At 38.8% G+C, this 20,501-nt stretch overlaps 7 protein-coding genes across 7 annotated transcripts in view; 4 read left to right on the forward strand and 3 right to left on the reverse strand.

The window, feature by feature from the left end:
* RHIMIDRAFT_286467 (DUF1014-domain-containing protein) overlaps positions 1-372 on the reverse strand; it is a gene marked incomplete at both ends in the record, with an annotated part of 894 nt that extends 522 nt beyond the window's left edge. The window contains 3 exons of the mRNA XM_023613384.1: positions 16-66; positions 117-158; positions 205-372. Of these exons, the coding sequence (XP_023461961.1) occupies positions 16-66; positions 117-158; positions 205-372 (261 nt within the window). The remainder of the gene's footprint in view (positions 1-15; positions 67-116; positions 159-204) is intronic.
* A 64-nt stretch (positions 373-436) lies between these two features.
* Positions 437-5,711, forward strand: RHIMIDRAFT_269402 (ATP-binding cassette transporter 1). The gene is made up of 11 exons (XM_023612132.1): positions 437-697; positions 745-868; positions 915-1,037; positions 1,087-1,326; positions 1,384-1,493; positions 1,545-1,625; positions 1,679-1,736; positions 1,784-2,074; positions 2,125-2,188; positions 2,244-5,329; positions 5,384-5,711. The coding sequence occupies exons 2-11, from the start codon at positions 866-868 to the stop codon at positions 5,606-5,608; spliced, it is 4,281 nt and encodes a 1,426-aa protein (XP_023461962.1). The 5' UTR covers positions 437-697; positions 745-865; the 3' UTR covers positions 5,609-5,711.
* Positions 5,712-9,992: 4,281 nt separating this feature from the next.
* On the forward strand, positions 9,993-10,672 carry RHIMIDRAFT_269404 (uncharacterized protein). The gene is made up of 2 exons (XM_023612133.1): positions 9,993-10,394; positions 10,440-10,672. Exon 1 carries the CDS (start codon positions 10,157-10,159, stop codon positions 10,337-10,339), a length of 183 nt encoding a protein of 60 aa, XP_023461963.1. The 5' UTR covers positions 9,993-10,156; the 3' UTR covers positions 10,340-10,394; positions 10,440-10,672.
* A 1,496-nt stretch (positions 10,673-12,168) lies between these two features.
* RHIMIDRAFT_219846 (PCI-domain-containing protein) lies at positions 12,169-13,754 on the reverse strand. Its single transcript, XM_023607395.1, has 6 exons — positions 13,621-13,754; positions 13,485-13,569; positions 13,224-13,429; positions 12,805-13,170; positions 12,474-12,754; positions 12,169-12,416 (listed from the first exon to the last, which is right to left on the reverse strand). The coding sequence occupies exons 1-6, from the start codon at positions 13,675-13,677 to the stop codon at positions 12,242-12,244; spliced, it is 1,170 nt and encodes a 389-aa protein (XP_023461964.1). The 5' UTR covers positions 13,678-13,754; the 3' UTR covers positions 12,169-12,241.
* Positions 13,755-13,817: 63 nt separating this feature from the next.
* Positions 13,818-15,451, forward strand: RHIMIDRAFT_76925 (PCI-domain-containing protein). The gene is made up of 5 exons (XM_023615669.1): positions 13,818-14,070; positions 14,122-14,204; positions 14,265-14,785; positions 14,837-14,981; positions 15,037-15,451. The coding sequence occupies exons 1-5, from the start codon at positions 13,871-13,873 to the stop codon at positions 15,369-15,371; spliced, it is 1,284 nt and encodes a 427-aa protein (XP_023461965.1). The 5' UTR covers positions 13,818-13,870; the 3' UTR covers positions 15,372-15,451.
* An 80-nt stretch (positions 15,452-15,531) lies between these two features.
* Positions 15,532-16,787, reverse strand: RHIMIDRAFT_208161 (dnaJ class heat shock protein; the record flags this gene model as incomplete). Its single annotated transcript, XM_023607036.1, has 2 exons — positions 15,532-16,626; positions 16,677-16,787. 2 exons carry the CDS (start codon positions 16,785-16,787, stop codon positions 15,532-15,534), a joined length of 1,206 nt encoding a protein of 401 aa, XP_023461966.1.
* Positions 16,788-17,327: 540 nt separating this feature from the next.
* Positions 17,328-20,023, forward strand: RHIMIDRAFT_269407 (uncharacterized protein). The gene is made up of 4 exons (XM_023612134.1): positions 17,328-17,922; positions 17,980-18,228; positions 18,286-18,388; positions 18,442-20,023. Exons 1-4 carry the CDS (start codon positions 17,713-17,715, stop codon positions 19,983-19,985), a joined length of 2,106 nt encoding a protein of 701 aa, XP_023461967.1. The 5' UTR covers positions 17,328-17,712; the 3' UTR covers positions 19,986-20,023.
* Positions 20,024-20,501: the final 478 nt, after the last annotated feature.

Genomic DNA, 20,501 nt, shown 5'->3' on the forward strand with positions numbered 1-20,501 from the left:
AAAAAAAAGGCTTACATCAGCACCCTTCAATGCAGGCTTCGATTTGAATTGCTTTTCTTCTTCAGCCTACAAAAAGGCATGAGCTCCAAGCTTTATATACAACCGTCAATACTTACCAAGATACGAGCAGCTTCAGCCTTTCTTGCAGCCGCAGCAGCCTTTTATTTTGTTAATAATGACATATCAAATGTCAAACTATTTTACCTTCTTTTCTTCTTCTAGGTCCTTCTTGTTCTTTTTAGCGCCTTGAGACCACTTGGCAGATTCGGCAGCTTCGTTAGCAGCTGCCTTTGCTTTGTCTTTTTCTGCCTTTGCTGCGGCTTTTTTAGCATTGGCAGCTTCTGCTTTCGAATTGGTTCCCTTTTTGCCCATTTGAACACGTAATAAATGAAGAAAAAAGGAAAAAAAAAAAGAGTGACTTTGATTCTGACTAATTCAAGCAGAAAAAAAAGACATGAAAATGCATCTCCCTCTATTTTTTTTTTTTCTATATCTCTTTTTCTTTCTTTTTATTACTATGGAACAATTGGTAATAAATCCCTTTGTGAGGGAAGAAGAAAGGATGCTATGTAAAGATAGCGAAGGATGGGTAAGAGATCAAAAGTACAGAAAAAAAGGGCACATCAATAAACAGTTTCTTTAAGGGTCCGTTTTCAAACCAACGTGTACCAGATTTTACTCCATGCTTTGAGGACAGGTAAAATAAAATAAAAGAGAGAAGGATGAAGCTAACATTAAATATAGTATAATCACCTTTATTCCTTACATCTATGTGCTTGTTGCTGGTATGACTCGAATTTGGATACTTTCCAAAAGAGAACGATTACCAAAAAACCTGACAAACAATTGGCTTTATTTTGTAAAAATGGCAAGTATATACTTTTTATGTAATTTCTTAAACTTACACTTTGTAGTCTACTCTCCTCTTGATTCTTTTAACAACCACATCATCATTTATTGCTTCTATTCTTGATAAAGGTATCCAATGGATAGACAATATACAGATCATTGCTCAAGGAATTACTGTTATCATGACGGTAAGTTTAGCTCATATCAAAAAACACATGAAATAACCTCCGGATGTAGATCTTTGTTACCGTCTTACACCATGTCGAATACACTCGTAACCGCGTCTCATCTGCAGTGTTATTGTTCTATTGGCTATTTGTCAATATTGTCAATGGCGTCAAATTACGCACACACTGGCTTAGTCATGACGAGGATACACAGTTTATCCTTTTTGGTATTTATACTGCCTTATCCGTCATCATCTTTGTACTGGAAAACGTGCCAAAGCCAGTAGGACAATATATTTTGTTAGAAGAGGTATGACATAACTATATACTTTAAATATCCTGGGCTCATTCCTTTGCATTTATATAGCACGATTCACCTGAAGAAAAATCAAATATCTTTTCGAGATTGACCTTTAGTTGGATGACACCCTTGATGAGACTAGGCTACCAAAAACCATTAACGATGGATGATTTATGGTAGGATGATAAATGGATTAGTAAGCAAATGCTTATTTCTTGTTTTGGTAGGAATCTGAACACAGAGGATCAATCTGCAATTATTGGCACCAGATTTGAAAAGGATTGGGAAAAGGAGATGAAGAAGCCAAAGTAAGTCTTGTATATATATATATATATATACTTTGCTAATATTCTTCATGTAGTCCTTCTCTTTTACGTGTCCTCGTCAAGACGTTAGGTGGTCCATTCGCTTTAGCTGCAGTAAGTTGTATATAGACCACTTTTATAACAAACTAACGTGTTTATAGTTTTTTAAATTACTTCAAGACATCCTTCAGTTCACCCAGCCTATGCTTCTGAAGCAACTGATGCGCTGGGTCACGAGCTATACTACAGCTGACCCTGAACCTTCTTATGTCGGCATCTTTATTGCTGTCGGTATGTTCCTGACTGCTGTCTGCCAGACGATGTTCCTTCACCAGTACTTTCAACGCTGTTTCTCGACAGGCATGCGTCTTCGTGCCGCTCTTGTCACTGCAATTTATAGAAAGACATTGGTACTTAGTAACTCTAGTCGTCAAAAATCAACTGTGGGCGAGGCAAGTGTCTGTTTTGCTAATGATATCAAGTAACTAACCATGAATAATAGATTGTAAATCATATGAGTGTGGATGCTCAAAGACTCATGGACTTGTGTACCTATTTCCACATTGGTAAGTTGTTTTTTTTTTATATATGAAAAAATTGACGAACATGCTTTGAAAATAGTCTGGAGTGGTCCTTTACAGATCGTCATTGCCTTATTCTTGTTGTATAACACGATGGGACCTAGTGTGGGCGCTGGTCTTGCTGTGCTTATCTTGGCTATTCCATTAAACACCTATATCGCTCGCAAGATGCGTACTTACCAAAAGACGCAGATGGGCAACAAGGACGCAAGAGTCAAGTTGATGAACGAAATACTAAACGGCATTCGCGTGATCAAACTGTACGCCTGGGAAGCGCCCTTTTTGGAAAAGATCAATTTCATCCGTAACGATTTGGAACTAGCGACACTAAAGAAAATTGGTGTCTTATCCGCCGTTCAAAACTTCACATGGATGTCCGTTCCCTTCTTTGTATCGCTCTCGACGTTTGCTGTCTATGTGTCGATCTCAGACGTACCCTTGTCGAGCGACATTGCGTTTGTGGCAATTGCACTGTTTGGCTTGCTGCAGTTCCCATTGAACGTGTTCCCTAACGTGATCACGTCCATGATCGAAGCGTCTGTGTCCCTGTACCGTATCGAAAAATACCTTGCTTCTCCTGAACTCGATCCCCATGCGGTCACGCGCCTTGACTATCGACTCGACTCGGCCTACACATCCAGCACGCCCTTGGTCGAAATTAACCATGGCGAGTTTAAATGGAACGAAGAAGATCCTGAGCCTGTTTTGAAAGATATCAACTTGACCATCAAGAAAGGAGAATTGACGGCCGTCGTCGGTCGTGTGGGTGCTGGCAAATCGTCATTGATTAGCGCACTCCTGGGCGATACGATCAAAGTGGGTGGTGAAGTTATTCTGCGCGGTTCAGTTGCATATGTGCCTCAACAACCCTGGGTGATGAACGCGACGTTACGTGAGAACATTGTCTTTGGTCATCGATGGGACCCCGAGTTTTATGAAAGAGTTATTGAGGCTTGCTCACTCAAGACCGATATCTCCATCCTGAGCGGTGGCGATCAGACAGAGATTGGTGAGCGTGGTATTAACTTGTCCGGCGGTCAAAAGGCGCGTGTGTCATTGGCCCGCGCGATCTATGCTCGTGCAGACATTTACTTACTGGATGATCCTTTGAGTGCGGTGGATGCTCATGTAGGAAGACACATCTTTGACCATGTGATTGGCCCTGAAGGTATTCTCAAGAACAAGGCACGTGTACTAGTCACCCATGGTATTTCATTCTTGTCTCGTGCAGACCAAGTCATGATGCTTCGTAACGGACAGGTCGGTGCGATCGGTACTTACAACGATTTAATGAGTCAAAAGGCCGAACTGTACCAGCTTATCACTGACTTTGGCAAGAAATCCGCATCATCTGATGAATCTAGTGAAGACTTGAAGACCGTTGAAGGTCACGATGAAGACATCATTCATGAAGAAACGGCTTCTGTTGACCTGGTTCCCCGTGAAGAAGATGCTTCTTTAACCCGTCGTCGTCGTTTGAACAGTGAGGCGTCTATTATGAGTGCTGCAACACTTCGTCGCGCATCACTCGCCTCTTTGTCAAAGAAGAAGCACACGGCAAAGACAGATAATACACGTTTGATGACGGTTGAAGAGAGTGCAAAAGGTAGTGTCACCTGGGATGTTTACAAAGAATATGCCAAGTCCTGCTCCTTTTACGGCGTCATCGCTGTTCTCGGCCTCTTGGCTCTCTCTCAGCTTGCCTCTGTAGGCACCAATCTCTGGCTCAAACACTGGTCCTCTGTAAACCTAGAAACAGGCAACAACGACCGCGTATGGTTCTACTTGGGCATTTATGCCCTGATCGGTTGGTCCTCCACCATCCTCTCGATGATCCAAACACTAATCCTTTGGGTTTACTGTGCCATTCGTTCTGCTCGTGTCTTACACTCTAACATGCTCGATACCGTCATTCGATCACCCATGTCTTTCTTTGACACGACACCTCTGGGTCGTATCTTAAACAGATTCAGCAAGGATCAACACACGATTGACGAACTGTTGCCTCGAACCTTTAGCGGTTACTTCCGTGTTCTGTTTACTGTTATCTCAACCATCTTGATCATTGCCTTCTCTACACCTGCCTTTATGATCATGGTGCTTCCTTTGGGTGCCATTTACATCTACATCCAACGCTACTATCTGGCCACCTCTCGTGAACTCAAGCGTCTGGACTCTGTCGGTAAGAGCCCCATCTATTCTCATTTCCAAGAAACGATCTCAGGCGTATCGACGATCCGTGCCTACGAACAACAACGCCGCTTCATTTTCGAAAATGAAAACCGATTGGATGACAATCAGAGAGCGTACTATCCCTCGATCTCTTGTAATCGCTGGCTGGCCGTCCGTCTCGAATTTCTTGGCTCGATCATCATCCTCTGCGCTTCTCTTTTTGCTGTCCTTGGTATCCTGTACGGTGGATCGGCGATTGATGCCGGTCTCGTTGGTCTTTCTGTCTCTTATGCTCTTAGCGTCACGCAAGCCCTCAACTGGGTTATTCGCCAGTACTGTGAAATCGAAACCAACATCGTGTCAGTCGAACGCGTGAAGGAATATATTGACCTGCCTACTGAGAAATACAACGCTGTTCGTGGCGTGAGCCCCATGTGGCCAGAAAAGGGCGTGATTGAATTCCGTGACTATGCTACCCGCTACCGCCCTGGATTGGACCTGGCTCTCAGAAACCTCTCGTTCACGGTCGCAGCCAAAGAAAAGATTGGTATCGTCGGCCGCACAGGTGCTGGCAAGAGCTCGCTCAGCTTGAGTTTGTTCCGTATTGTCGAAGCCGCCAAGGGATCGATCTTTATTGACGGCGTCGATATTTCTAGCTTACGTCTGTTTGACCTTCGTTCACGATTGACGATTATTCCTCAAGACCCCGTCCTGTTTGCTGGTACCGTTCGTGAAAACTTGGATCCCTTTGGTGCCCACGACGATGCCCAGATCTGGCAGGCCTTGCAGCACTCACATCTTCATGAACATATCTCCAAGTTGGACGGTAAACTCAATGCAGTCGTTCTCGAAGGCGGTGAAAACTTTTCGGTCGGTCAGCGTCAGTTGATTTGTCTGGCCCGAGCGCTCCTTCGTCGTACGACGATTTTGATATTGGATGAAGCGACAGCCGCTGTAAGTTGATTTATTATAAAAACAAGCACTAGAACTAATTTTTTATTTTGATAGATTGATGTTGAAACAGATGCTATCATTCAAGAAACCATCCGTCATCAGTTTTCTCACTGCACTATTTTGACAATCGCTCACAGAATTAACACCGTCATGGACTCTGACCGCATCTTAGTCCTCGACAAAGGTAGCATTGCCGAGTTTGATGCTCCTGAGAAGCTGATACAAGATAAACAATCCATCTTTTACTCTATGGCAAAAGAAGCTGGACTCGTAAATTAGATGTCTTTGTATACATAATGTAAATTGAAACTTGCTTTATAATAAACTTGCTTGAAGGAACCAAGTCCATTTGATTTCCTTCTCCCGTTAAATTTACCACCTCTTTTTACTATTGATATACACATTGTTTATTTATATTCCAGTTTATAAACAGCAGTAGACTTGATGATTGTCAAATAAGCTTAGTTTTGTATATAATTCTTGGGCGTTACCGTCTTCAAGTAAGTATAATAATGTACGACTGCTCAAGTTGAACATGTCGAGATAAAGATTTGTAATGTACAAAGAGGGGATTCCAATGGCAAAAGAGACGTGATAACAAACATAAACGTGAGAAATGCTAGATTTCTGAAAAAAGTGATCGATATTGCTGATGTGATGATACACCTTGAAAATCCTTGCTCAGGAGTCAATTTAAAGATATAGCTTTAACCAGTTCATATCAATAATGGTTTTAAAACATTCATTTCTTCGTAATATGCAGGCTGCTTTTGATTTTGTGGATCCTAATCTCCCTCAGACTCAAAATATATATAAGCATACATAACACTCTACGTACACAGCTGTAGATATATTAAGGTAATATATTCACACTTAGTTTTTGATAGCTTTTACAAAAGTTGATACTTTTGCATATTTTTGAGTTATCAAAATGTTTTTAATAGACAGCCATTACTCTACTGTAAGCACTTTATTTGCAAAATGAGAGAAATATCTTTAACAGTCGCAAGTGTTGGCCTATCTCTGACAGAATTCTCTTTAACCTGTTATAAGCTATAATTTCTTTTTGGCGTTCGTTTTAATCAGCTCCATAGCTTCATCGGCTAAGCTGATGTTTTGGCGAAGGGAGTTTTGGACTAAATTTTACTCAGGCCTATCCGCTATGAATATTAGGTCAATTCTCAAAACCCTACGCAAGCCTTAACCCAGGGCTTATGTATTTCAATAATAAAAAGGTTTTGCTTAGAACACCCAGCCACTAACTCTAGAGACTTTATTTTTGGACAGAATCTCTTATATTGAACCTATCAGTATGTCTCTAATCTCTCCAAAAGTTACTTTATGTTCGTCATTTAGAAAAAGAAAAGAATACTATTACATGATTTATTTAAATGAATACCTTGTAAAAAGTTTGTTTGTTATTGGAGTATTTTGAGATAATGTATCTGCCAGTAGCAAATTGAACAGAGCTGCGTATGCAGCGTAAATCCCATTCTGTAATGAAGTATTCACAAGGATGAAGGTTATCTTTAATAAATCACTGCGATCTCTTCTGTCGGGCTATGTTACATTACTGTCTGGATAATGAATGACATTGATTTTCATATGTTGCGATATTCATCTTTGGGACACGCTGTATGACTAATCAATACCAATAAGCACGCACGGTCACTATCTTAGGCTAGCCTTGGTCCATAATGCGTAATTCTCACATAAATATTTATCCGACAAAAAAAAAAAGACAGTGATAACCCACAATGGCAGCTGATCTCATTCACACGCGTGGCTCCTTTTCATACTCTATATTTTGGATGTTGTGCTTTATTTTTGAAATTTTTACCAGCCAGGTCTACTTCGAGTTACTTGTGTGTACAAACGGACTTGTTAGTTTTTATTTACTTGCTTTTCACATAATCAATTTAAAAAGTGTGCATCCAACAGAAGCAATATAGATGAGAGAGGGTATATTTTTATATATTTTACTATTTTCCGATCTGATCGATATCAAGATTGAAAACGTGTGCAGTTCTCTCTCTGCCTATTCTCCTTGTCACAAATTCAAGGACCGTGTCTGGTTTCTTGTCTTGTTCGCTGCCTCAATCCAAGTTGCACTGCATAAAAGTGAACGGATTAAAAATATTAGACGTTGTGTTACAGTCAAATAAAATTTCGGAAGTGAAAGGAGCTGCCTTAAAGAGGCAATTTCCTACTTTTAAGCTCTGATATGGGAAAAAGAGGAATTCTCTTTAATAAAATAAAATGACCGAAAGAATTAACCTGAGTAACTAACGGAGCATGATCTACTTGAACAAGTCTTGGCAAAAAAGTTGACCAACCTGTGTCCAAAGAGTGTATTGAGGCATTGGTCCGTTTTGGATGAACATTGAATGGGCGCACTCTAATATATAATTTGGGAAGAAAGGGGCGTACAAAGCGCAAAATAAGGAAACGCTTTGATTTTTTTTTTACTTTGTTGTCATTGTGACTCTTGATCTACGTTTTCCAATGATGAAATAATAGAAAAACAACAAACAAAAAGTAAAGCAATGGATAAATAAAAAGAGAGAAAGAAAGAGAGAGAAAGAGAAAAAGAGTACGCGATTGGAATGACGCGTCTTGAAAATAAAGTCTATAAGCCATTGCTTTTCTTTTCATTTTCTTTTTCTATAACAGAATAAGCATGTTTTTTTATAATTAGGGTTTCACAATGAACTGCCAATCTTTTCATCCGCCCTACCAACCCCCCTGTCAAGATCCCCGCCCGGAATTGTTCTTTTTTTTTTTCATTAATATTACCCAATGGTTTGGTTGATTTGTCTAAATATAGTTCTTTAAATAAATCGAAAAAGATCGCCACTTGTAACTTTCATCCGAGATATATCTGACACCATATACTTTTGAGCGGATTTTTAAATGAGGGCTCAACATAGCTGTTGCATATTAGCGTTAGTGTAACCTTAATTCCGGAACACTAACTGTCTCTTAAATAGATTTTCTCCCCAGATATACCTAATTGTGAATTATAAATCCAGTAAAGAAGGAGTTAAAAGAGAAAGCTAGTTGAATGGTATTAATTGTTTAACCGAAACAACAACCGTGGAAAATAATAAAATTAGTTTAAGATGTGTGTTCTGTATAGTTTGCTATTCTAACGAACAGATAGGGCACCGGCCCTTTTCCCCTTTTGGACCACTCTTTCTCTCCTTCTATCATTTTCCTATCATGTATCATTCTTCCCCTTTCTTTATTGATATAGTCTTGAAATACGGATACTAATAGATTATGACTGGCTATTGTTGATTATAAATAAATAAAATAAAATTAAATGAAAAAACAGGGGGTAAGATTAACACTGTTTTATTAAAGTTTGAAATTCTTAGAATTCAAAAATTCTAAGAATAAAAAATAAAAAAAGAAACCCACCTATTAGATCAACCTTTTCAATTTCTTTATTTTTTCTTTTTTTTTAAAAATTATATCCAAGCAAAGAAAAATTAAAAAAAGGGAGAATATAAGTTTGACAGCCTGGGGTTTAGTTATTTCAAGGTCCCTTTAGGTTTGTTCCTCTCGACCACGTTGGAGTAAAACAGAAGCAACATATTGCTTTAGTAAAGATGATATAATATGTTGAGTATAGTAGTATATGTATATATAGACTTCAGGAAAGAAGAAAAAAAAAGTAAGAAAACAATATCAATCACCATAGCTTCAATAGTTTCTTCTTGTCGAGATTGATAAAGGACCTTATAAAGCTGAAGTGCAATAAAAACACATGTTCACCCTAGAGATAATCTTTAAATCAAACGCAATGAGGAAATAAGTTAAAGACAAGGTATGCAAACGAATTTACGCACTGAGAGGGCTTGCTTTCCAAAGATAGAGTTTCATTCTATGCGTGTGTGACAAACAATCGATTGCATATGAGCAAAAAAGCGAGAGGATAGGTGTTTGTGCGTATTGATGTGCAACATGCTACAGGAAAGCGTGTACACAAGGCTGAATCGTCATGGAACAAACCATGGCCCAGAAAGGTGGATCTTTAGCGCTTTATCTTCTAAATCTGTCAAATAGAATTATCGTCATACAATCAAGATTATATTAGCTGTATTTTTGTCAATGTTGTCAACATAAGGTTACTAGTCTCTCACTTGGCCGATCTGCTTTGGTTGCAAAACTGCAGTTATCATGACAAAAAATACATGCCCTCTTACTATAACATGATGGTTTTCTATATAGTCATTATAGCAACGTTTCTAAAAAAAAAAGTATACCTTCTTTTATTTTAAACTTTCTGTGATCTAACTTGTTCCTTATACGTAGCTCCATTTGAAATCGAGAGAGGATATATCAAAATACAATAGAGATTTTTTATGTAGACATATCCAAGTAACTTAACATCATTTATATACACTATTCAAACGCATTAGTGAACAAAATGTTTGATGGCTCAAGAGATCAGAGGAGACATCATCTGCAGTGTACAGATGAGCTGGCGTACATAGAACGTGAATTTGCATTTTTAAAAAAGCACGTGTAATCAATCAAAAGGAAAAAAAAGTGGCCGTAGCTTCTGTGTGGGTGTGTGTACAGATGAGTATAACGACGAAACCAAAAAAAGGAAGAGTGTCAATTAGGGCCTAAAATTTATCACGTACACATATTTTTGGATACAGTAGACATATTTTTATTTTAGAATATGGCATAGAGGAAAAACATAAAAAAAATATACAAACACATAAATATATAATAAATACAAACAACTTTAGGATATTGGCCTAATTTCAAGACGATGAATGACAACAGTATAGACACATTAATTTTCTGGTGATGTTGGACGAGGAGGAACAGGACGTGGAGGAGGCTTTGGATTATTGGGGCGTGGCCGTCTACATAGCAATTGAAATCGATCGTCCATTACAATCAATATTGGTTTTGTATAAAGTGTATAGCACAAAACAAAAAAATTTTGAACCTGCACACAAGATTTGGCGTTGTCTATACTACAATTAATGGAGAAATGGTATCATACATATATATTGTGTATTCAATGGGGTTCCAATCGTTTCTATATAGACATTAGCATACTGTGTCCAAAATGACAACCATTTACATTTTGAACTTTGTTGAATACAGTAAGAAGAGGATATGCAGTATATCAATCTATCTCTTTTTTTGTGTATCTTCTAGATTGGCTTGGGGGAAAGATGTAGACAGATATAAAGAAAAGAAAGAAGGAAAGTAGAATGAAAGAAATCTTGAAAAAGTTCGGTAATGGGTATTTATATAAAATTAGGAGGTTTAAATCTCTATTTGTTTTTGAAAAGTGGCACAATATGAGAGCCACGGATATCATGTAAGACTTTAAGAATGCTACTTGAAATATGTCAAACCATAAATAAAAAGATATATCATTGTCGAATTATACACCATTACTTAGTTGAAAGGCCAGTGTGAGCAATTGCACCTGCTCTCTTCTCAAATATGGTCAATTATTGTAGATAGTTGATAATCAGGGACCTTTCCTCTCTCTTTGCCAAGATCAAACAGCGACATTGGTTAATGTCACTAAATACCAAAGGCGTCATAGGAGAAGCGTGCCATCGTATGGTTTCCCAGTTTTTGGCCAATCCCCTCACATCGAGTCGTACACATATGAGTTAGAAAACAATAATACGTCTTTACTCGCACGTGCTCACTTTACCATTTTTCTCTTTTAGTTTTATTCCTTTTCATATTACCTTACTTGCGCTTATCATACGATGATACCCTGATTTGTGGTACAAATTAGGCCACTCAAATGGTGGTCATAGCTCCCCGTTCTCTCTCTCTCTCTCTTACTCTCTTGGCACTTGTCTTGGTCCAAGCAAGTAATTCTGGAAATACCATAGTTACACACACCTAACAACAGCTAACTTTTCGCCCTTCCAGGCATACACGTTAGGCTCTTTGACGCCACTTTTGGACTAATGACCTGTCTGCTGACGTTGCTTAGCAACCCATTAGATTCTGTAAAATTTCCTTGACTCAAAAAAGGAGAATAGATACATAAATGGTTACCTTCCTCATATGAACCTGGTTACATACTCCTCTTCGGCTCATTCTCCGCTTCTCGACCGTATATTCACCCCTCACCTTTTCCTCCTTTCCTTTCCCTTCTTTTTTTTCCACTTGTGTGTCTGTCAAAAGCCAGACCATCAATTATTATATCCAATCATGTGACAAGATCTTTTGATTGAAACGTCAATCTCGTACCACTTTTGTCATTTTTCTTATATTTGCGTACATGCACACACACACACCCGCGCACAGACACACATTTATACAAATTCACAAAACTTAATTAACGAGTATTAATACGCGAGATATGACAATAATTTATAGGATAAAAGGATCCTTTTTTTTTTGTCACTTACTTGTAAATTATTCGTCACTCTTTTAATGTATACCACTTGAATACCTTAAAAAGAAATCAAAAGAAAGAGAAAAACAAGAGTTTAGACCGTCTAGTAAAAAAGAAAGACAATGTTACTACTTTACATAATAAAACAAATTACGTCGGAAATTGAATTAAATAACGTGGTTCACATTGAGAGAGATAGCCTGATCTTTTTGTGTGATCAATGGTAGCATTGATGCTGCTTGTCTTCTTTTTTGTTTAGCCAATGATAAAGCTGAGAAAATAGATTATATAATGGCCTCATTCTCTTTTACCTTTTAATCTTTTCCTTTTTTCTCTGACCTTAAAAGAAGCATATGAAGCAAGTACTCAGTCAAACAGATTCACACAATTTACTGTTCAACATACAATTTTATGCTTATAACACCAGTGATTTTATCCTCACAAATTTCCAATTCATGGAGTAAAAATAGTAAAAGAAACACATAGGCGTCATGTTTTTATTATTAGAACAATTAAACATCAATAACTCGGCTTAATTTTTGAATTCTATTCAACAAGACATCGCCGTGCTTGATTACCGATTGGTACTGAGCGTTCTTTGCATCAGGTCTATTTGTTTCAATAATACCATTCACCTTATCAATAACGCAGTTAAGACGACCTGCTGCAATGAACTTGTACAGATCCCTAGTATAAAGGGTTAATACCGTGTCTCTTTAGTACATAGATATATATATATATTACCTATCAATATAATCTTCACTTACACCAAATGCTTGTGCCATACTGGCAACTGTCAAGGATCGATAACTTTCTAATAATTGAGCATAAGCCAAGATACGCATCTCACGAGTATAGTAACGCATGTGAGGCAATAGGTAACGCGAGGAACGCAAATGTGCCTCTTCAACTTTTGCTAATGAGCGGAAGAACTGTGAGTACTGACAGTTATATAGACTATTCATGTAATCTTCAAGGTGAGGAATATCAGAAATCACTTCCAAGACTTCAGGAGCGTCCAAGATCTAGATAAAAAATGATGAGCTTTGGGACGTACTTGTTTAAGAAAATTTACCTTCTTTTTGATATCTACACGTTTCATGCTGATTAAACTGGTCAAGACAGCGTATTTGACAAAATCTTGATAGGTCATAATCTCCGTGCTCGTGAATGTACTGAGGGTGTCGACAAAGAGGGCAGCCGCTCCTTTGAAATCACGAATGGACATTAAGTAGACACCTTCATACACCTTTAATCGATTGCGACGGTCCCAGTCACCACCTTGTTCAATCAGCTCTCGTAGTTTTTCAATGTTGGTACGGACAAGGTTGTTGTCGTTAAAAAAGAAACCAATACGAACAAAGGTAAAGATGATATCGATGCGTGTACCTGTCGTGATCGATCGCTTTAACAGAGAATCATAGGCGGCAAGCGCGCTTTCCTATACATACAAAATGATAAGAAAAGGAACAAAAAAAAATGCTCATGACATACTTTGTCACCAATTTTGGCATAGTAGTCTGCCTTTGCTAATAATGCTTCATTCACTTCTGTTTCGCCTTCATTCTGTTCGGCATTTTTGGCTTTTTCGTCCAATCGCTTCAACTCTTCTTCATTCTTTGCCACCATTTGATTATAAAAGGATTGGTCTAAGGGTACCTGTAATTCTTCAGCCATGATCTTGTAAAAAGGTGCCATGTCTAATATAGTAAATACATCAGCATGTTGTCCATGTTTAATATAAACTCCTTTTACTATTCTCTTTGATGGCCTCAAAAAGTTTTGTCTTGGATTCTTCCCTAAGTTCTACAGGACCTTGATTGATTAAGAAACGATAATGCTACACCAAAATATAAGCTATTTGTAACATTTTTGCTTTTTATCAACCTACAGCAAGGTAAAGGTCTGGGATTTTAGGAATTTGATTCTCGTCAGCAATGTTCGACATAAGGAAATTGGATGTAAGGAAAAAGTGTAAATGTTATTCATATGAGCAGGAAAGTTCGTCATTTTGATATTTTAAAGCTCAGTGACTGTGAACGCGTAATCCCCCCTCTCACTGCTTATTGTAGTTAGATGTGCAGTTATCTGAAGTTAAATTGCTTTTTTTTTTCTCTTTCTTCTCTTGTGTGTGTACTTCAATGGTCTCTACTACATCAACAACAAAATTTACACCTAGTCAAAAATTACAACAGGCTGATTTGTCAAAAGAAGCTAAACGGTTCGAAGAAGCCATAGAAACTTACAGAGATATTTTGGCTCAACCATCAAATAATGAAGAGATCATTAGAGAGCAAGAATATGCTCTTTCTCAATTAGGACAAGTTTATCGCGATCTTCAGTAAAGTATTATTTCAAAGAAAATGAAAAGCTAGATGTTAATTTATTTTAGCCTTTCTCAAGAACTCGCACAGTTAATTCGTTCCTCACGTCCTTTCATGTTGACCATTGCCAAAGCAAAGACAGCCAAACTTAGTAAGGACACAGAGAATAAGAAAAGAGTATACAATGTTTTAACATCATCTCTCTCTCTAGTTCGTACATTGGTGAATTACTTTAGTGACATTCCCAACTGTCTTCCGCTTCAAATTGAAATTTGCAAAGAAAACATTGATTGGTGCATTCAAGAGAAACGACTCTTTCTAAAGCAAGCATTAGAGACACGCTTGGTCGCACTCTACTTGGAAAACAAAATGTACCATGAGAGTTTGACATTGATTGCACAGCTCTTGAAGGAACTCAAACGCTTGGATGACAAAATGGTCCTTGTTGAGGTTCAGCTACTCGAGAGTCGTGTGTGTCATGCGCTGAGAAATTTGCCCAAGGCCCGTGCTGCCTTGACCTCAGCTCGTACTTCAGCCAATTCCATCTACTGTCCTCCACTCTTACAGGCTGCCTTGGACATGCAGTCAGGTATTCTGCATGCTGAAGATAAGGATTACAAGACAGCCTACTCTTACTTTTTTGAAACGTTTGAAGGGTTCTCGAGTCAAGATGATCCCAAGGCTGTCTTGGCCTTGAAGTACATGTTGTTATGTAAGATTATGCTCAATTTGGTAAGCGCTCTCTACGGCTATCCTTTTGGTATAATTAACCATTTCAAATAGACAGAGGATGTTCATTCCATCATTGGCGGTAAGGTGGCGTTACGATATGCTGGTACAGAGATTGAGGCTATGAAGGCAGTGGCTCAAGCTCACAAGAACAGAAACCTTCAAGAATTCGAAACAGCTTTAGCAACCTACACAAAAGGTAACAATAATAATAATAATAACAATAAACGACATATATTAACTTATAATTGCAGAATTAAACGATGATCCTATTATTCGTAACCAACTTGCAGCATTATATGACACCTTACTGGAACAAAATTTAGTTCGTATCATTGAACCTTTCTCTCGTGTAGAAATCAGTCATATTGCTGAAATGGTCAAGTTGCCTACACCACAAGTAGAGGCAAAGCTGTCTCAAATGATTTTGGATAAAAAGTTTCATGGTATCCTTGATCAAGGGGCAGGTTGCTTGATCGTGTTTGATGAGCCTGAAGAAGACAAGACGTATGAAAGTGCTGTGGAAACATTGAAGCAGGTTGATAAGGTTGTTTCTAGCTTATATCAAAAGGCAGCCAAACTTTCTTAAAAATAAAAAGACCTATTTTTTATTGTGAAAAATGAAATGAAGGGAGTTACATACACACAAGTTAAAACGAATGATATAGAAAAAAAAGAGAAAATTTTACAAGAGAGAGAGAAAGCTTCATTGATGTAGAGAGTCTAAAGTGAAATGTATGTGTTTTATATTACTGTTGAGCACACTGCACACCAGGACCGTGGTGATCATCTTCATCTTCATCATAAGCATTTTGGTTACGTCCAGATGGGCCTGTTTGGTAAGGCTGAGCATCAGCCATGACAACTTCATCGATATGTTTATCGCCAAAGGAAGGTAGAGCAGGACGAGGAGGTAAAATTTGTTCAAGAGCAGCAATATTTTCAGGTACGGTCCAGTTTGGTGGAGGGAAGTCAATGACGAATTTGATAAAGAGATGACCACGAGTGTGAGTGCGATGAGCGGGCATACCCTCATCAGGAATGACCTTCATCTCACCAGGTTTAATAGCTTCGCCTGGCAGTATGGATACCATGAGGACACGGTCATCAAGGTGAGGTATAGCAAATTTACCACCTGCGAGGGCTGTAAGGAGGTCAATCTTGGCTTCATAGACCAAGTCATCGCCCTGACGCTTAAAGTGAGGATGAGGCTTTTCGTCAATAACAATGATAATATCACCAGGAATGATATCAGGCGCCTGATCACCTTCGCCAGAGAAAGTAATTTTTTGTCCATCACGCATGCCTTTGTCAATATGGACTTCAAGGATCTTCTTTTCACCTACCACCTTCTTACCGCGGCATTCGGTACAGCGGTCCTTTTCGTCAATCACTTCACCAGTTGCTTGACAGTCACCACAGGGTTGTTGCATCTGTTGAATCATGGGCCCCATCTGACGAGTGATGATGCGGATACCTTGACCATTACAGGATTGACATTTACGAACTGCGCCTTCTTTACCACCCTTTCCGTTACATTTGGGACAAAGAATGTGTTTCTGAAGAGCCAATTTGCTGGTCTTGCCATTGTAAAGATCTTCAAGGCTCACTTTGAGAGCATGAACCATATCCTTGCCACGGCGAGGGCCACTAGGTCCACGACGACCACCGCCGAACCCTCCAAAGAATTGAGCAAAGAGGTCTTCCGCATCCATGCCGCCCATGCCAGGTCCTCCGTTCAGACCTTCTTCGCCAAACTGGTCATACATTTGACGTTTTTCAGGATCGGAAAGAATTTCATAAGCATGTGAGATTTCTTTAAATTTGTCACCAGCTTCCGGATTCTATTACAGAATTAATACATACATGTCGATTAGTGGTGTCAATCATATACCTTATCGGGGTGATATTTTAGTGCCAATTTTCTATAAGCCTTTTTAAGTTCACTTTCTGAAGCATCAGGTCCAACACCCAAAAGGTCGTAAAATTTTGTATCCTTGACCATTTTCTGCTAAATGTTGTTGTACACAAAGGATTTATTAAGAAAAAAAAAAAGGAAAGAAATAGAAGAGCCAAAAAAAAAGTTTCCTTAGCATTCTCCTTTGATATGATTGGCTAGATTTATGATTACTAAAAGTGGGAAGTTGTACGAATAACAATGCCAAAACTGGTTACACATTTATTGTTGTGCTTGGACACTTTCTGAAAGATGCCCTCTCTCTTTTTTTTTTGTTCCGGTGACGTAAGCTACACTTTTTTGCTGTTTATTGTTTATCAAAATAGGAAATGAAATGAGGCATGCGCTGTGACGTTGATGACATTAGAAGCAAAAAAACAAAAAGAAGATGTTCTTATAGAAACAAGCGTGATTGGATATGTACCATAAATTTTAAAAGAACGGTCGCTCACACCCCTCCCAGTGACCTTTGAAGGGCTACAAGTCGCTCTTTTGCCCCATTCACTATGTTTCTTTACTGAGAGAAACTTTTTTTTTGCATTTAATAATTTTTTTTCCTTTTTTTTTTTATTTTATTTTATTTTATTAGAAAACATATAAAACAAATATAAAACAATTAAAAAATTCAATTATGGCACTATCATTTTGCTACGCACCACCAATATCAACGCAATACATATTTGATGATCAGGATGAGCCAACGACGGTTCAAAAAGTCAGGGAGGCTTGTCAGCACATTAGTCTTGCTCGAGGATGTCAGATCAACTTGGTAACAAATACCAAAATAAAAGCATCCATGCCACTTCTCGATACACCTGGCTTTGGTTACAACATATCGATGACAGGTGGAGTACAAGATGCCCTTTTGAAGGCTCGCGGCGATTTACTTAACCAATCCTCGTTAAAGGTGAGGAATATACACCACAATATATTCGTGTGCTCAAAATTGATAACACCCTTATGATAGATAAAAATGACACTTCAGATCTCACTTGTCAGTGACATTTCAGCCGATCTTTTCACAGATCTTGTCAACTTGCTAAATGTCAAGATCAATGTCATTCCTCCAAAACAACGCCACTCTTCACTGTTATCGGACAATCCGACACGAATTGAAATGATTGGGCTACCTCAACAAGTAGAAGAGTGTCGTGTACGTGTGCTTGTCTTGTTAGATGAAAAGGTAATCAAAAACAATAAACCAAAAAAAAAAAAATTAAATTTCCGACATCGATGATAGAAAAACAACCTAAAGACAGATGTAGTGGAATTACCCTTAAAGCTACATTATTTGATATGTGGTAGAAAGCGCTGTGGTCTATTACCCATCATCGAAGAGACATCCACCAATATATATTTCCCTTCACCTTTCCTCCAACGACCTTCTTCTGAGGATGATGACTATAAAGCCAAGATTTACATCACAGGCGAAAAGTCAAGTCAGGTTGCACGAGTGAAGGATATGCTGAATAAACTCGCAGTTCAAAAGGTAAACAATCATTATACCAAATGTGTACATGTATATGCATTTATACATCCCATATAGGCCAAATCCATGTATCACAAGGATACAGATTTGTCTTCGAGGAAAATAGACTGGCTTTTATTACATCGTCGTGATGACTTACGTAAAATAATGCACGACAATGGTAACTATGATGTACCCATAGAAACCAAACACGGTCTAATTTTACTTCTTTAGGTGCCTACATCCTCTTTCCTCCTCTCGGCTCCGGCAAGACCAAGATCACAGTCTATGCAGAAAATCGAGTGAACGCCGAACGTACGCTCCGTTCACTCAACCTGCAAGCCTGTAGTATCTACGAGGCCTCGTTTTACTTTAACCATACTGAAGACACAGAGTCTCTCGAAAATCGTGCATCCTTCTTCAACTCGCCTCTTCACTTAGCCACCTTTGTATCTGATCTTTCGCGCATCTCTGGCTCCGAAGTGCTCTACAGGGCCGAACAGAGTTGCATCGAGGTCTTGGGCTCTGAAAGAGCCATTCGCAACGTGTATCAGCGTCTTCAAGAGATGCAATTCCTTCAAATTTTCCATCATCAAACAATCTTCCGAGTTGAATCATCCAATGACCACCGTGACTTCATTTCGGGCAAGAAGAACGGCAAAATCAACAAGATCATGCGCACTTCAGGCGCCAAAATCAAGTTTTCATCATCCATCAACGACTACAATTTTGTGATCGAGGTTGAGAGCACCAGTTTCACCAAGGCTCTTGACGGACTCACCTTGCTCCAGGAAGAACTCCCTGCCGAAATTTCATTTTATGTTCCAGAATCTTATCATAAGCGAATCATTGGCGTTGGCGGGAAAAACATTCAACGGATTATGAAACGGTATGGCGTGTTTGTCAAATTTTCAAACACCGAAGAATTTGCCGCCCTAGGTGGATACTACAACAATGAGGACAACGTGGTTGCAAGAACACCAATGAAGAACCAGATCAATTTGGATAATCTCAGGCACGCTGTCATGGAACTAGTGCAGCCCAAGGACAGAAGCTATGTGAACAAGCATGTCAAGGTGCCCTTTACATTACATCGTGAGCTGATCCACAAGTATCAGGCAGACTATATCTCGGAAGACATTGGCAAAAAGACAAACACACGCGTGCTCTGGCCAGATAACGAGTTGGGTTGCAACTATGTCACCCTTCTGGGCCCCGAAGCTCATATTCCCACTGCATGCTCTATGCTCGAAAGCATTGTACCCGAAATCTATCACCTCTACGTACCCCGCTCATTCCCAAGCTTGATTTCCTCTGATGCATTTCAGGAAAAGGTCGTTTCCGATTTTCTCCAGAAATACCAGATTAAAGTAGATACGTTACCCTATGCGAATGAGGATGGTGTCATCCGGCTGCACCTCAAGCTCAATCAAATAGAAACAGACTTGCCAGACGCTCTTAGTGTGCTTGTTGAACATTTGAAAGAACATGATATTACCTTGAACGAAGACGACAAGACAATGCCTACCATGGATCTTTCGTATATCTTATCTTCTACTAATGTGCTCGATAACCCTTTACCTTGGACCCCTGTCACTCAGGATATCGACGGCCCCATACCTTCAGCTTCGACCTCTGCTCAGTCCTCGAGTGGCTCTATGCCTGATAACAGTAATCTTCGATCCATTTTCAATTCCCTGCCTTTAGATGAACCTGTCGTTCCCGGATACACTGGATTAACTCCCGGTGGTGGAATTTGGACTCCTTCAAGATTTTAATATATACAATTTTATACATACTCTCTCTTTCTCTCGTAAACATATATTTCTCTCTTTTTTTTCCCTTTTTTATATACATAAATACAAGTTAATAGTAATTAGTTTATTAAATTCAAAAACGGATAAAAAAAATGTAAAACTTGGTGAGTGTGCTGTTTCTGTGGTATTTACACATCTGCAGCTTTCTGTTAATAAAAAGTCGTTTCTCAACATAAACTGCAAACAAAGGGTAATGGCTATTGTGCTTATAATACGGTTAAACAATCTTTTTATTAAACCCAAGTGGGCACGTAGTACTCCTTAGTTTATACTGGAATTAGAAAAAAAAATATGCAAGTAACACAAGCATTTTACCGCATAAAACCCGGAATAGCACAAACATTTTATCGCACAAAAGCCGGATTAATAAAGAAAAGGACTGTTTTTTACCATCTGTATCGGACCGAACACGCGACGCATAAGCACACATGTTTTATTGCCACTGCTGTACCTTGATCCTGTTTTACTCTTTTTTTT

The sequence above is a fragment of the Rhizopus microsporus genome (assembly GCF_002708625.1).
Source record: "Rhizopus microsporus ATCC 52813 unplaced genomic scaffold scaffold_25, whole genome shotgun sequence".
Classification (NCBI taxonomy): Eukaryota; Fungi; Mucoromycota; class Mucoromycetes; order Mucorales; family Rhizopodaceae; genus Rhizopus; species Rhizopus microsporus.

Excerpts from the sequence above, each read along its gene's own strand:
- RHIMIDRAFT_269402 (XM_023612132.1), top strand. Across the intron at positions 1,038-1,086 it reads GAATTACTGTTATCATGACG|ATCTTTGTTACCGTCTTACA; the intron begins GTAAGTTTAGCT and ends CTCCGGATGTAG. Across the intron at positions 2,189-2,243 it reads GTGTACCTATTTCCACATTG|TCTGGAGTGGTCCTTTACAG; the intron begins GTAAGTTGTTTT and ends CTTTGAAAATAG.
- RHIMIDRAFT_269404 (XM_023612133.1), top strand. The coding sequence starts at position 10,157 with ATGTTGGACGAGGAGGAACAGGACGTGGAGGAGGCTTTGGATTATTGG.
- RHIMIDRAFT_219846 (XM_023607395.1), bottom strand. The coding sequence starts at position 13,677 with ATGTCGAACATTGCTGACGAGAATCAAATTCCTAAAATCCCAGACCTT. Across the intron at positions 13,570-13,620 it reads TCCCAGACCTTTACCTTGCT|CATTATCGTTTCTTAATCAA; the intron begins GTAGGTTGATAA and ends ATTTTGGTGTAG. Across the intron at positions 12,755-12,804 it reads GTGTAGATATCAAAAAGAAG|ATCTTGGACGCTCCTGAAGT; the intron begins GTAAATTTTCTT and ends TTTTTTATCTAG.
- RHIMIDRAFT_76925 (XM_023615669.1), top strand. The coding sequence starts at position 13,871 with ATGGTCTCTACTACATCAACAACAAAATTTACACCTAGTCAAAAATTA. Across the intron at positions 14,071-14,121 it reads CAAGTTTATCGCGATCTTCA|CCTTTCTCAAGAACTCGCAC; the intron begins GTAAAGTATTAT and ends AATTTATTTTAG. Across the intron at positions 14,786-14,836 it reads GTAAGATTATGCTCAATTTG|ACAGAGGATGTTCATTCCAT; the intron begins GTAAGCGCTCTC and ends CATTTCAAATAG.
- RHIMIDRAFT_269407 (XM_023612134.1), top strand. The coding sequence starts at position 17,713 with ATGACACTTCAGATCTCACTTGTCAGTGACATTTCAGCCGATCTTTTC. Across the intron at positions 18,229-18,285 it reads ATAAACTCGCAGTTCAAAAG|GCCAAATCCATGTATCACAA; the intron begins GTAAACAATCAT and ends CATCCCATATAG. Across the intron at positions 18,389-18,441 it reads TAAAATAATGCACGACAATG|GTGCCTACATCCTCTTTCCT; the intron begins GTAACTATGATG and ends TTACTTCTTTAG.